Genomic DNA, 14,440 nt, shown 5'->3' on the forward strand with positions numbered 1-14,440 from the left:
TTCTGGATTTGGGTGGCAGAGACCTAGGATGGGAAGGAAGCCCCCCAGCTCCAAGGGCTGGGAGGGGAGGGAACTCTTGGTCCCCTAATCCCAGGATGGGTGGGGAGGGGGGGATGGTGACCATGAGGAATCCCAGACTTGGGGGAGCCAGAATGTTCTGGAATGTTCCAACACCACAGATGAGACAGAGGGTGAAAAAATTCACATTGTGGCAAAACTTCATTGTGGGGCAGTGCTGGGGGACCCGCTGTGCAAACTGTAAACTGGGGGGAAGCGGATCCAGCCCCTCGGGAACAGATCCCTTAGGAGCAAATATGGATGCTCAGGAGCAGATCTGTCCCTCTGGGAGGAGATCTGTCCCCAGACTCCAAATCCAGATCTGTCCCCAAGTCCAGCTGGAGCCCCTGGAGCTGTTAACGGAGCCGGGGCAGGGAAGACATCCTGCTGGAGCCCCCAAGTCCTGTGTGAGGGGTCGGGAACCCCTCCGAGGGCAGCTCCATGTTCTAGGATCTCCATGAGAGCACAGGTTGGTGTTCTTGGGTCTCTCCAAGGGCAGATCCAGAGTCCTCCTGGGGCAGGTCTGTGTTCTGTGTCCCCTCCCAGGGAAGCTCCGGGTGCAGCTGTGTGTCCTGGGATCCCCCTGGGATCAGCTCCACGTTCCACGTCCCCAGGGAGGAGCAGCCCCACGTCCCTCCAGGGTAACTCAGTGTCCCAGGCTCCCCTCGAGGGCAGCCCCGCGTTCCAGGCGGGAGCAGCTGCAGTTCCCAGGCTCCCTCAGGACGAGTCCCTGTCCAGGCTGCAGCCCAGGGCCTCGATGTCACTGCTGATATGGGATATCATCCTGTCCCACTCGTCCTCCTCCGAGGGCACCGACTGCTCGTCCGAGCTGCCGGCGGCGCCGGTGCCGTTGGAGGCGGAGGTGGCGCCCAGGGAGCGCCGGTAGCGGCCGAAGCTGTCCGTGATGATCCCCCGGCCATCCTTCACCCCAATGGTCTCCAGGAAGTTCTCAAAGTGCTGGCTGTCCTTCTCTGGGATGAAGGGACGCAGGCCTGGAGCAGGGACACGGCAGGGACAGGGGTTGGGGTGGCATGGGGAGCACCCAAGACAGGTTAGCTGTGGGGATTCCTCACCTGGATGTCATTCCCAAGGCTCCTGAACCTTCCTGGAGAGGCCAGGAGTCTCTCTGGGAGGGATGGGGACCTCCAGGGTTCCCCATTCTTTTGCACCTGAGATCTGCAGCCACAGCTCACTGAGGGCAAAATCCAGCTCAAGTGGGATTTTCCAATCTCCAAAGGATCTAATTCCTCATCCAGCATCTTGCTCGGCTTTGCTGAGCTTATCCCAATAATTTGTCCCATTAGGGACATCTGTCCTGTCCCCTCGGTGTCCCCAGGGGCCAGCAGACCCATGTGAGACACACTACTCCTGTCCTCTGGGGATTTTAAATTCCTGATTCCTTTTCCTTTGGATATCAGGCCAGGTGAGAAGCCCCACGTGCAGCCAAACACTGCCCCTGTCCAGGGATGATTTTGTATTCCTGACCTGTTTTCCTAGGACAGTAGAGGCCAGGTTGTTTAAATACCCCTGGTCTGGAGATGATTTTTCTGGCCTGAAGATTTCCAGGTCTGAATTAAATTCCCTGGCTCTGGAGGAGGTTTCTAGGTTTAGTGAGACATTCCCAGGTCTGGATTAGGTTGCCTGGAGTTTCCCAGGTGCCTCACAGCCAGGTGGGAGCAGGGAACAGCTCGGGGGGAGACTGGAGCTGTGGGATAAACTGAGATAGATGGACCTGCTGCCCTCAGGAACGAGGAATGTCCACCAGAGAGATGGATTGGGACATTTCCCCTCTCATGGTGACACCCCAAGGCCTCCCTGTGCCCCCCACACTTTCACCCCAGGTTCCTGTCTCAGGGGCCATTCTGGCACTCACCCAGGAGCAGGAATTTCCTGCTGTCCCCGTAGAGCTGCTTGAGGTTGATGCAGAACTCGTGGATGGAGGCCCCATTGCGGTACTCGTGCAGCAGCATGGCAAACTGCTGGATCTCCTGCGAGGACAGCTTCGTCCGGAGCTGCGGGGACAATGGCCCTCATGGCACTGGGTGCTTGGGAATGGTGTTGGGACAGCCAGGAACCCGATGGGAAAGCAGGGGTGAGCTGTGGGGGTCACTGGGATTGTGATGTGTGGAGTCTCTGGGCATGAGGGGACTTGGGCAGTGGGAAAGGGAAAAGGGAGGGATGATCTTGTGGGAGAAGAAGTGAATCCAGAGGAGGTTTGGAGCTCCTCCAGGGCTGGAGCACCTCTGCTCTGGAGCCAGGCTGGGAGAGCTGGGAATGTTCACCTGGAGAAGGGAAGGATCCAGGGAGAGCTCAGAGCTCCTGCCAGGGCCTGAAGGGGCTCCAGGAGAGCTGCAGAGGGACTGGGGACAAGGGATGGAGGGACAGGACACAGGGAATGGCTTCCCACTGCCAGAGGGCAGGGATGGATGGGATATTGGGAAGTAGTTGTTTCATGTATGGGTGGGGAGGGGCTGGGATGGATTTCCCAGAGCAGCCCCTGGATCCCTGGAAATGTCTAAAGCCAGGTTGGACAGGGCTTGGAGCAGCCTGGGACAGTGGAAGGTGTCCCTGCCATGACAGGGGGTGGCACTGGATCACCCTTACAGCCCATTCCATGGCTCCATGCCATTAGCCCCCAGCCAGGCCCTCCCAGCCCAGCCTGGCTGGGAAGGAGGAGGATGAGCTGTTCCCCCAGCCCCATCCCTGCCTGCAGCTGATCCCAAATCCCACCGTCATCATGTAGTCCTGGAGCAGCTCGGTGGCCGTGGTGCTGAGCTCGCTCTCGCTGGCCGTGGTCACGTGTGGGGATGGCAGCGCTGAGAAGGACGACGGGGACGTGTCACCTGCTTCCAGCGTGTCTGCAAAGGAACTGACACCCAACGTGGGTGAGTTCCCCGAGCCCCTCGGGAGGTGGGATTTTTGGGTGGCTTGTGCAGGGCCGAGAGTTAGGCTCTGATGCTTGGGGTGCCTCCCAACCCAGGATATTCCATGGTTCTGGAAACCCCCACCTCCCGTGGGCACCCCAAGACTCAGGGAACCAAACACTGCTTTGGTGACAGTGATGACAAGGCCCTGTGTGGAGAATTATGCCTCCAGCTGCTTCCTCATTGGGAACAACACAGGGAAAAATCCCCAATGTCTACACTTTGGGCTTAAATGTGAAATTTTCAGTAATATTCCTAATTCCTCCATGTTGCACATTCCTAGAGTATCCCTCTATGCTGGCTATTCCTAGAGCATCCCTCCATGTTAACCACTGCTTTGTGTGTTGGGATTTCATTCCACAAACCCTGTTGTTTCCAGTGAGCCAGGAGGGAAACATTTCCCAAATAACAAGTTTTTGGGGAAAACACCTCTCCCAGCTCCAGCTGGACTCCCTGCACTGTGCTGACACAGGGACTGCTTGCTGTGGATGTGACTCTCCCTGGAATGCTGAGGGCAGAACAATCCAGGCCAGGACAGGATCCATGCCAACCCCCCCAAGGCCCAGCCAGGCTCAGCTGAGCTTCCTGATGTGCTGATGGCAGTGAATCCGGGTTAATCCCAGCTCCAGGGACCATGGATCACTCACAAAGTGCTGGTATCCGCCTCGAAGGGCTCCTTCACGTCCACTTTGGTGGAAGAGTCATCTGGAGGGGAGAAAAGTTGGGATATGGAATGTGAGAGGCATGAATTCAGTGATTTCCCAAGCCAGGAGAGATGACTTGGCCGGAAGAGGAGAGGCTGGGAATGAGTGACAGGATGAGAGGAAACAGCCTCAGGTTGTGCCAGGGGAGGTTTAGGTTGGATCTTGGGAAGATTCCCTCACAGAAAGTGCAGCCAGGCAGTGGAACAGGGTGTCTAGGGCAGGGATGGAGTCCCCATCCCTGCAGATGTGGCACTTGGGGACACGGTGGTGGCCTCAGCAGTACTGAGGGCTGGGTGGGCTCGGGGTTCTCTGAGGCTTTTCCAACCTCAACCATTCCTGCTTGAGGCTGTCATGGCCTCGGAGAGGTGCTGGGCACAGGGAACACCCCGGGAAGCAGCAGGAGGGACGCACCGCTGTGCAGGGACAGGTGGCGCGTCGGCGTCGAGGCGCCGTCGAAAATGGCGCGGTCCAGGAAGTCGATGGTGGACTCGGTGTAAACGATCTGGAAGACTTGGCTGAGCAGGGAGCACAGCTCCTCGGCACCCACCTGGGAACGAGCAGGAAGCAGTGGCAGATCCCACAGAGGGACATTCCCCTCTCCCTTCGCTCCGTGGGATGGGTGTTGTCCCCCCATGAGGACAGGGAATGTCCTCAGAGGTCTGTCACCCTCCTGGCATCCCAGCCCTCTCCCACCTGGGAGCTGGGATGCTCCAGCACCAACTCAGGAGCCCCCACACTGTGTGCTGAGGCTCCTCTGTGCAGCTCCCTGAGATTTTGGCTCAGCCCACAGAGGTGCAGGTGCCCCAGGGAATGAGGGGAGTGAAACTACACCCTCGGTAAAGATCAGAGAGGCTGAGACTGGAATCCCTGGATCCAGACACTGGATGAAACAAATTCCCAGGTCAGCACAGGGAAAACACCCTGATCAGCAAAACCCTGTTGTGGGATTGTCCTCATGGATTTTGTGCTGCTGCAGAAGGCTCTGGGCAACAGGGACCAAGGAAAACCATTCTTGGAGACCCTCTTATGTCCCAGGGTTGGGAGAGATCAGGACACCCTCTCCAGGTGTGCCAGCAATGCCCAACCACACCTGGCATCCCTAAATCTGGGCCTCTTTGTGTCCCGTGAGGTGTGGGCACAGGAGAGGGTCCGGACACACCACAGGGCTTGGCCACTCTGTGGCTCCACCATCCCCACCATCCAAGAGCCAGAAACCTCCCAGCAATCCCAGTGGCTCTGAGACCATGTTGAGGTGTTCCCAGGGTTTCTCAGGAGTGGTGGGAGCCACACCTTGTTCTCCGTGGCCAGGACCACCAGGCAGCAGGACTCCAGGGGTCCCCCGGCGCTCTCCGACAGCGAGCCCGACGTCAGCGCCTTGGAGCCCTCAGTGCACAGGCTCTGGCTCGGCGAGATCCCGGGATCCTGAGCTGAGGGGAGAGGAGAGGTGAGGAAAAAGCAGGGCAGGGAGGGGACAGGAAGGAGTCCTGGAGGTGAGGGAGAGCCATGAAGCAGGAGAATGGGATCAAAAGCCTCCAAACTGGAGCTGGTTTTGATAGATGTCGGGCTGTTTTCACAGCTCAGAATTCCATCACCAGAATTCCAGCCCCTGAGGCATCTACTCCTCTATTCCACAGCCTGTCCATGGGGTTTGTAATCAGATAAATCCTGAGCTCAGGCCTCCCCAGCTTCCTGTTCCCAAACCACACAGGTGTGACATGTACAGAGCTGCTCAGGACAGGGAATGAGGTGTCATGGAATACTCTGGATTGGGAAGACATTGAAGACCATCCAGCCCCACCCCTGCCACGCCAGAGATACCTTCCACTGTCCCAGATGGCTCCGTGCCCACTCCAGCCTGGCCCCAGGGGGACAATCCCAACTCTATGGCCACAACTCACCTGTCTTGAGCACAACGAGGTGAGCGGAGTCATCGCGGATGTAGGACACGGAGGCGATGTCATGGATGGGCACCCTGAGGATCAGGTCCTCCCCGTCCCTCCACACCAGCTTGATGTTGTAGGCAGAGAGGCTGATGACAGCGTCGTGCTCCGGGGTCAGCTGTCCCGGGAGCTGGTGGGCTCTCTGGAACACAGGGATTCACATGGGTTTAGTCATGGAATGTTTGGGGTTTGGGTTGGAAGGATTATCCAGCTCCCTGCCACGGGCAAGAACACCTTTCACTATTCCAAGCTTCTCTCCATGCAGCTCGGCCTGCAACACTTCCAGAGATGGGACAGCCACAGCTTCTCCAGGAAATCTGTTCCAGTCCCTCACCACCCTCCCTGGGATGTTTCCCCTTTGGGAACAGCTTTCCATCCCACCCACAGAACAGCAGGATGGAGGACAGCAGTTGGCTGAGGCTCCAGCCCAGAGGAAGCTCCGTGAGCCTGGATTTTTTTCCCACTGGGAGTCCTGGAGCAGCTGAGTGCTCACCTTGGCGTTGTCGATCAAGTGCAGGATCTCGGTGCGGCTGGAGGGGTTCAGGTATCCCGGGATGGAGGTGAGCTGCCCTAAATACTGTGAGAGAAGAGCCACACTGTTACCACAGCACAAACATGATCCTGGACGTGGCAGAATGAATCATGGAGATGGTCCAAGGAAAAACTGGAGAGGGGTGAGAGGTGGGAATGTTCACCTGGAAAACAGAAGCTCCACAGAAACTTTAGAGCCCTTTACAGTGCCTAAAAGGGCTTCAGGAGAGGGACTTGGGACAAGGGGCAATGCATTCCCACTGCCAGCTGGAATACTGGGAAGGAATTCCCAGTGACCAGGGCCCTTGAGGATACCTTGACTTCCTTCTCAATGTAATCATGGAGCAGCAGGTCAGGCTCCACGCGGTCAGGAAGTGCCACCACCACGGTGTGCAGCGGCCGCCGCTCCGTCACCTTCTCCTGCGCCTTCTTATCCCGGCCCTTCTCCCCCTTCAGGAACACTCGCTTGAACGGAGACACAATTCCAGGCTGGGGAGAGGAATGGGAACACCAGGAGCAGGGTGAGAAGGGGGTTTGGCACTGGAATTGGGGGGTCCAACAGCCCCTCTTGCCTGGCACCCATCAATCCCATCCCGCTGGTTTTGCCCCATGGACAGGCTTGGAGGTATAAATCCATCATTTTCCACAGAAAACCCTTTTGTGGGACACAGCAAAAGTGCTGAATGTTCCCATTATCAAAGTATGGTGGTTTTCCCCCAAAGTCACCACATTCAACTTTCCAGGTAAGAGAAATCCAACTCTTATATACAACAGTATATTCCAGGTGAAGAGCAGATCCAGAGGAATCCTCCATGGTTTTGCACCTCCCTGAGGATCTGCTGGGACAACTCAACAAGGAATGCCAAAGGAATAAGCAGGAATGTTCCAAGGAAGACCCCAAATCAGGAGAAATTACCCAACAAGTAGATTTCCCTGGGAAAAATGGGTCTTGATGCTTCCTGAAGTGCCAGGTTTGGAAAACCACTGGAGCCAACATGTGGGCTCCCAGCTGTCCTTCAGCATCAACACGGGAATGCCATGGGGATCCCACCTAGCCCCACGTTGGACAAATGACTGGGAACATCCCAAACTGCTCCAATCCCAGGTTTGCCAGATGACATGGATGTTTGGAGCAGACAGACCCGTGGCTGGAGCTCAGAACTCCTTAGACACATGACTCCAGTGTCCCATTCCCTGTGGAATGTGGCCTGTGCTTCCCAACCCTCAGGATAACCACATCCTGGCGTTCCTGATCCTCACGGGCAAGAGAAAGGAATGTGGGATCTGAAGGGGCAGAGAACGTGCTTCCAGTGGTGAATTAATGATATGTAAACCAAGGAATTGCTCCTGGGACAATGGAATACAGGGAACCACAAGGATTTTGGGGACAGCCCAGCCTGGGAAAACATCCCTTGGAGCAGGGAGATAAAAATAAAGGGATCCTACAGGACAAGTGGGAGAGGAAACAGCTCCACAGCCCTGCCTCAGCAGGAGCAGTGTGGGTTTTCAGGAAGCATCCATCCCTACACAAAGCATCCAGGAGGACTCCATGATCCTCCATCAGGATATTCCATAATCCTGCCAAGGGGTTGTGACTCTGGAGAGAAGGAAATCCTGGACACAACAGATCTATTTACCAAGAGCAGAGGTTTGGGGACTCTCCAACTTTGGGGATGTCCCATCTGAAATCTTGCCTGCCACTGCCTAAGAGGATCTAAATCACAGGGATCTTTCAGGAAGCCAAAGCAGAGCAATGCAGGAACGTGCTACTGGGACTGAGCTCGTACCCAGACACCTTCCCCTCCACCAGGCAGGATCCAGATCCACCCCAATCCATAGAAACCCCCTTTTCCCTCACGGATGCAGCTGCATCCAGAGGGCTGGGATGATCCCACACCCCCCTGGCTGTCCTGGGGGAGGAACTGGGGACCCCAAATCCGAGGCGGAGGCACCCCTGGCCGTGACGCAGCATGAAACAGCTTCTGCTTTTTGGGGAGCTCCCCAGATCCCAGCACTGCACCCACCTCGTCCTCCATGGAATCCCAGCAGGAGAGCAGGCCCGAGCCGTGCCGGGGAGCCGCGGGGGCTCCGGGGAGAGCAGGGGTCCTTCCCCCGTTTGGGGTGCCGGAATTGAGGAGCTCACGGCCAGGAAGTGCCACAGCCACAGCTTCCTCTGTCCCACGTGACAGATCGAGCTGGGGAGGGAACCGGGGCTGGGGCACAAGCCTGTTCCCTGCTGCCATCCTGCCCCCTGCACCCCCAAATCCCTGGGAGCTCCACAAATCCTCCATCCTTTGCCATTACCACACCCAGGAGGGAAATATCCCCAGCCCAAGGGAAGCTGAGCACTTGTTTCTCTTCCAAGTTCAGAGTTGTTTTGTTCCAACACCCGACTGGAGCCCAGGTGTTGTTCCCAGAGGCCTTTCCAATCTTAATGACCCCATGATCCATTGAGTCCATGGGCTGTAAAGCTTTTTCCTGCCCAGAGAAGCTGTGGCTGCCCCTGGATCCCTGGCAGTGTCCAAGGCCAGGCTGGACAGAGCTTGGAGCAGCCTGGGACAGTGGGAGATGTCCCTGCCCAGCGAGGGACTGCATGACCCTCGAGGTCCCTCCAACCCAAACCATTCCAAGATTCTATTTTGAGTTTTATGTTTCCCATTTGCAAAGCAAATCTGGGAACGAGGTTACAATTCCCTGAAGAAGGAGGGTGGTTGGAAGAGCAGCACCCCAAGACCTGCTGGTGGGTTTGAGAAGTACAGAGCCATCCTGGGGATGGGAGCCAGCAGTCATTCCCACAAGAACTGCTGGAGAGTCCAGAGGAGGCCATGGAGCTGCTCCAGGGCTGGAGCCAGGCTGGGAGAGCTGGGAATGTTCACCTGGAGAAGGGAAGGATCCAGGGAGAGCTCAGAGCTCCTGCCAGGGCCTGAAGGGGCTCCAGGAGAGCTGCAGAGGGACTGGGGACAAGGGATGGAGGGACAGGACACAGGGAATGGCTTCCCACTGCCAGAGGGCAGGGATGGATGGGATATTGGGAAGGAATTGCTCCCTGTGAGGGTGGAGAGGGACTGGAATGAATTTCCCAGAGAAGCTGTGGCTGCCCCTGGATCCCTGAAAATGCCCAAAGCCAGGCTGGACAGGGCTTGGAGCAACCTGGATTCATGGAAGTTCATCCACCACCCCAATTCCCAACCTCCCTGCAAAGACCAGCACATCTGCATTCCCACAGCACAGACACTTCAAAATCCACTTTATTTGGCCCCACAAAGAGCAGAGGAGCTCCAGCCCTGGAGCAGCTCCATGGCCTCCTCTGGACTCTGCAGCAGCTCCAGGTCCCTGTGCAGTTGGCCACAGGGCTGGATATTTGGGATAATAAAGGAATTTCAAGAAAAACTTCCCCCAAAGATGTGACTCCAAGCTCAGCAACTCCATGTTTTAGGAGGGAAATGCTGAAGCAGCTGCTGAAAGAGACAAATAGCACCAACCTCAGTGATCCAGGGCATTCCCAAGCTGGAAAAGCTGGGAATTTCATGCTAACAGCTGCTTACACAGAGGACTCTCTCAGGAAAACTGTGCAAGCTTTGGATCACTGGCAGCCATGGTAGGGATTTCAGTCAGACCAGCAGGGAAATCATTCCCAGAAAATCCACCTCCACCCACTCTTCTGCCTGGGAATAAGCACCCTGGGAGAATCCATGCTCACCTGAGGCTCCCAGGTGTGACACCAACCCTCCCAGCCCTGGGCAGCTTCCCACGGCCCAGCTGGAATTCCAGATGGATCCATCCTGCCCCACAGAACTTAAGGAAAAGGGGTGTTTTACCCCAAACCCTCTTAGGACACAGCTCTATATTCCCACTGTAATAACTACAAGTGACATCCAGGGAATATGAGCTCTTGGAAGGAATTCCAGGGTTCCAGTTTAAACCAGTTCAGGCTTTACCCAAAGCTGGGATTTTCCTCCTCATCCCAACCAGACCTGCCCTGAACTCCCTTTGGATCATCACTGAGAGACCTCAATTCCTTTATTTTGGCTCCAAATGCTGCTGGAATGATCCACAGAGTGGGAGAAGCAGGAGGAGTTTTCCCTGCAGCTGGAACACGTGAGGAATGCAAAGATGGATCTTCCTCTCTCCGTATCCAAATTATCCAGGTTAAAGGGTGATCCACAGGCAGCTGCTCCCAGGGTTAATTAACCACCAAAATGATGGAAAACTTGCTCCAAGGAAGCTCCACAAGCTCCACTCCCAGGCCCCCAGCTCAGCCACGCTCCAGAGAGACTCAGGAAGCTCCTGATCCATCAGATCAGGACAGCATGGGGGACTGGAGTGACCCCAGGGGGAGTGACCAGTAGGGGAGGGACTGGGAAATGTGGGATCAGCCCTGGGAAAAGGCCATGAGGAGGGTTTAGGGATCAGAGGGAAGGATCCAGACTGTCCCCACTGCCAGGAAACAAAGTGGGATGCCCCAGGGAACAGGTAAGACACACCTGAGCTCAGCCTAAAAGCCTTGGGAGCTGATTCCTTCCCAAAAGCAGGATCATCCAGGTGCAGAATTCCTGCAGCACCTCCCGGGGTCACCTGATGGCATCACGGGGGTTTACCTCCCAAACCTGACTGTCTGGGAAGCCTGGATGGCAATTTCCAAAACCAACCCATTCAGTTTTACTCGTTCTGGGAATGTCTTGCTCAGCTCCAGGCAGAGCTTCAGCAGGAACCTGCTGCCACTCCCGGGACCCCTGCAGGCCAGGGACACCCACAACAACCAATTTCTCCCCAAAATTATGGGATCAAATCCATCCCCCTGCTCCAGGTGTGGGGAGCAGTTCCAGCTCTGGCTGAGCCTCTCCCACAAGACACAGAAATTGGTTTAAAGCAGAGAAATTAGGGCAACACGGGCACGGCTGGAGCTGCCATGCCCCGGAGACATAACAAAGACACAAATTAATAGACATATAAATTACATTAATTTGCATCAGTAATAATTTAAACAAATTATTTTTATATTCCGATCGCTCCATAATTAAGAACCCCATCAGTTAATAACCTCCTCAAAGCTATTCACAGCCGGAGGTTTGGATGGCTCTGAGTAGATCCCCTAGTAGATTCCCTCAGTAGATCTGGGGGAAGGGGATCGGGCAATTCCCGGGCAGGGTTCAGGGAAAGCCCCGGGCTGGGATCGGGCAATTCCCGGGCAGGGTTCAGGGAAAGCCCCGGGCAGGGATCGGGCACCGCCGGGAGGGCTCCGGCCCGGGGAAAGGGGCGACCCTGGCCCGGGCTGAGCGACTCTCGGTGTGGCACAGCGCGATGCCAGCCGTCCCTGTGCCCGCGGCCCCCTCGCTCTCACCTTCTTGCCCTTCTTGCCCTCCTCCTCCATGGCTCCGGCGGCGGCCCGGGCCCCCCCCGGGGCATCCCGGCCCGGGTGAGCGGCGGGGCCTCAGCGCGCGGCGGCGGCGGCGGCGGCCATGGCCCGCTGGGTTCGCGCTCCAGCCCCGCTTCCCGCTGCCCGCTGCCGCTCCCGGTCCCGCTGCCGTTCCCGCTCCCGCCTCAGCGCCCGCGGCTCGGCCCCGCCGCCATCTTGGGCGGCGCCTGCTCGTGACGTCATCGCCCCGCCGCCGGGGGGAGACGAGAGCAACGCGCCTGCGCCAAACAGAGAGCCACGCCCTCCATTGATCTCACCCAGCCGGACACGCCCATCACCGTGAGACCACGCCCCATCCGCGGCCGCATTGTGATGTCATATCCGTGGCCACACCCACCCCCATATTGCCCCGCCCCTCAGCGTGCCCCGCCCACTCCCGGCTCGCCACTACTGGCCCCGCCTCCCCCGGCGCGCGGTGACGTCATCACGGGGCGCCCGTTCTCTCAGCCATGGCGGCGGCAGCAGCAGGTGAGGGCGGGATGGCGGCCCGGGCGCATCCGCCTCCATCCGCCTCCATCCGCCTCCATCCGCCTCCATCCGCCTCCATCCGCCTCCATCCGCGGCCACCCGCCGCCATCCGCGCACGGGGCCGCCACCGCGGGCCGCGGGACCTCCGATGGCTGCCCGGGGCCGCCCCGGTGGCTTCCCCCGTGTCGCGGGGCGCGGTGCACGCTGAGCAGGGCTGCCGGGCCTGTCCCGAGGGATCCCGGGGTATTGAGGCTCCCCGCGGAGCGTTTTCCCGCTGCAGGCTCCAGCATGGGGGGGCCTGGCGTGGCCCCTGCCATTCCTGTAGCGCTGCCAGAGCATCCCGGGGCTGTTTGAGGCCTCTCCCGGCGCTTCCCGGGGGCGGTCATAGAATCCCCGGACACGCCGGACTCGGGAGGGAGCTGGGGGGACATGCAGAGGCTGGGGGAGTCCGAAATTCCCGGGTGGGACCTGGCGGCTGAGCCCGGCGCAGTGACATTCTTGTTTTCCCCATTCCAGCCCCTTCCTCCGGGAATCCAGAGGGATTCAGGAAGCCACCAGGAAGAAGGAAATGGATTCAAGGGACCTGTCCGCGTAATTAGCCTAACTTTGGTTAATTAATGCTAGCGAGGCCTCGGCCCCTCATTTCCCGGGGCTGAGATCCCATGGGAATGCCAAGACCTGGGGCGTGGAGCTGCATCGTGGCAGAATTTACCCACTGACGCCACTTGCCCAGGTGAGGATTGTCCCCAGCTGTGCCAGCGCTCCTTGGCTGCCCAGCAGGGCTCTGCAGGGCTGGAATGCCACGGGGATGGCAGGCAGTTCGGCTGCTGGGAGCCCCAGCAGGTCATTCCCAGCTCCAGGAGAGCCCAGACTGCACTGTGTCCGGGTTCCCCTGGCTCTCCCTGCCGCAGGCTCCAGCGTGGGGGGGCCTGCCGTGGCTCCCACCATTCCTGCAGCGCTGCCAGAGCATCCCGGGGCGGTTTGAGGCTCCTCCCGGCTCTCCCCGGGGGTGGTTATGGAAACCCTGGACATCCCCAGGCCACAGTGGGTTTGGGAAGGTGGGCGTGGCCCGGGGCTGATGCAGCACAGCAGGGACAGTGACATCCCTGCCCTTTCCAATTGCAGGCTCCTGCTGCAGCGATCCAGAGGGATTCAGGAAGCCACCAGGAGAGAGAAAGTGGGTGCAGCAGTCTTGTCACCATAATTAACCCAATTCTGGTGTCACCTGCAGCTTGTCCCACCCTCCCCGGGCCAGTGCTGCCATCCCACAGGGATTTATCCAGTGGCCATGGATGGAAGGAGGAGCTGGAGCAGCGTGGCAAATTCCCTGTGGAAGAATGAGGATTCAGTGACAGCACAATCAGGGAATTAAACATGAACCTGTAGTTCTTCTGTATTTTCATTCCAAAGCTTTTTTTCTTTCTGTTTTAGGTTAAAAGGGGTAAAACCAGGGATTCAGTGGGAGGGGAAGGAGGTGCTCCAGGTGCTGGAGTAGAGATTCCCCAGGGGAGCAAGGACCCACCCTGTGGCCCCCTGTCCCTGAGCTAGTGTCCCAGTGTCCGTGGGTCCTGGTGTTCCCATGTACCACATCCTGATGGTTCCAGTGCCTCTCTGCTGTGTTGTCCCTGAGCCCCAGTGGCCAAGATAACCAGAGTCCCAGTGTCGCCTTGTCCCTGTGCTCATGGCCTGTGTCCTGGTGTCCCCAGTCCCTCGGGTGTTCCCCATGAGTGGGACAGGCTGGTGCCGTTCCCAGCTGGGAGAAGGTGGCACTGCTGTGCTCCTGTTGGCATCTGGGAAGTTGTGGAGGAGCTGCTCTTGTACCACAGCCCTTCAAATAGTTCAGTTAACGGGTCAGATAATTAAATTAATGGATCAGTTAATTAATGGGACAAATAATTACATTAAGGGTTAAATACGTTAATGGAATATTGTAGGACAAAGCTGCCATCATTCTGATTGATCCAGGTTGTTGGAACAGCCCTGGGGGAGAATGAGGCATCCCTGGGAGCATGGAGGGGTCCTGGAGCCCTGAATACACAGCACGGCTCGGGGGACCGCGGGAGGCGGGGAAAAGGGTAATTAGCTGGGTAATTAATTTGCGGCAGAGCATTAAGGAGGCCTTGAAAGGGTTAAAGAGGGGCTGGCCATTGCTGGTTGCCATAGCAACCGCCCCGCCTCGGGGGCGGAGCTTCGGTACGACACGTCGTCTTCTCCAATCAGCGAGCGAGGCGTCTCCATGGCAACAGTGGTTGACCCGCCCCTGAGGGGCGTGGCTCCAGGGGCATCGCTGCCTGTGGGCGGGGCGTTGCCTGGGGAACGGGCGCGAGGGGCGGGGCGTCGCCATGGCAACCGGGGCGGAAGTGTCGCGCGGACTCGGTGTCCCGTGATGCCCCGCGCGCG

General features: G+C 58.0%; 1 protein-coding gene, 1 long non-coding RNA gene and 2 other non-coding genes across 6 annotated transcripts; 3 read left to right on the forward strand and 1 right to left on the reverse strand.

The window, feature by feature from the left end:
* Positions 1 to 200: 200 nt before the first annotated feature.
* On the reverse strand, positions 201 to 11,750 carry CCM2 (CCM2 scaffold protein). 2 transcript variants are annotated; one of them, XM_085050001.1, is made up of 10 exons: positions 11,498 to 11,750; positions 6,472 to 6,645; positions 6,119 to 6,202; positions 5,584 to 5,767; positions 4,976 to 5,112; positions 4,097 to 4,232; positions 3,629 to 3,686; positions 2,788 to 2,926; positions 1,931 to 2,069; positions 201 to 1,049 (listed from the first exon to the last, which is right to left on the reverse strand). In XM_085050001.1, the coding sequence occupies exons 1-10, from the start codon at positions 11,525 to 11,527 to the stop codon at positions 775 to 777; spliced, it is 1,356 nt and encodes a 451-aa protein (XP_084906127.1). In that variant the 5' UTR covers positions 11,528 to 11,750; the 3' UTR covers positions 201 to 774. The 2 variants fall into 2 exon arrangements, with proteins under 2 accessions (XP_084906127.1, XP_084906126.1); XM_085050000.1 differs by lacking the exon at positions 11,498 to 11,750 and adding an exon at positions 8,181 to 8,414.
* A 219-nt stretch (positions 11,751 to 11,969) lies between these two features.
* Positions 11,970 to 13,260, forward strand: LOC146440645 (uncharacterized). 2 transcript variants are annotated; one of them, XR_014849631.1, is made up of 3 exons: positions 11,970 to 12,040; positions 12,557 to 12,782; positions 13,166 to 13,254. It is a non-coding gene; the product is annotated as an uncharacterized LOC146440645 (long non-coding RNA). The 2 variants fall into 2 exon arrangements; XR_014849630.1 differs by having other exon boundaries at positions 11,971 to 12,040; positions 12,557 to 12,773; positions 13,166 to 13,260.
* Positions 12,315 to 12,443, forward strand: LOC146440646 (small nucleolar RNA SNORA9). Its single transcript, XR_014850491.1, has one exon. It is a non-coding gene; the product is annotated as a small nucleolar RNA SNORA9 (small nucleolar RNA).
* LOC146440647 (small nucleolar RNA SNORA9) lies at positions 12,946 to 13,074 on the forward strand. The gene has a single exon (XR_014850492.1). It is a non-coding gene; the product is annotated as a small nucleolar RNA SNORA9 (small nucleolar RNA).
* Positions 13,261 to 14,440: the final 1,180 nt, after the last annotated feature.

Source organism: Lichenostomus cassidix, chromosome 2 (assembly GCF_008360975.1).
Source record: "Lichenostomus cassidix isolate B80296 chromosome 2, HeHo_3.0, whole genome shotgun sequence".
Lineage (NCBI taxonomy): Eukaryota > Metazoa > Chordata > Aves > Passeriformes > Meliphagidae > Lichenostomus > Lichenostomus cassidix.

Bases quoted from the DNA above. Each gene is read 5' to 3' on its own strand.
- CCM2 (XM_085050000.1), bottom strand. From the start codon at position 8,399: ATGGCAGCAGGGAACAGGCTTGTGCCCCAGCCCCGGTTCCCTCCCCAG. The intron at 6,646-8,180 runs GTGGGTGCAGTG...TCCTCTCCCCAG, and splicing joins GGGATTCCATGGAGGACGAG to CCTGGAATTGTGTCTCCGTT. The intron at 3,687-4,096 runs GTGCGTCCCTCC...TCTCCCCTCCAG, and splicing joins CCACCTGTCCCTGCACAGCG to ATGACTCTTCCACCAAAGTG.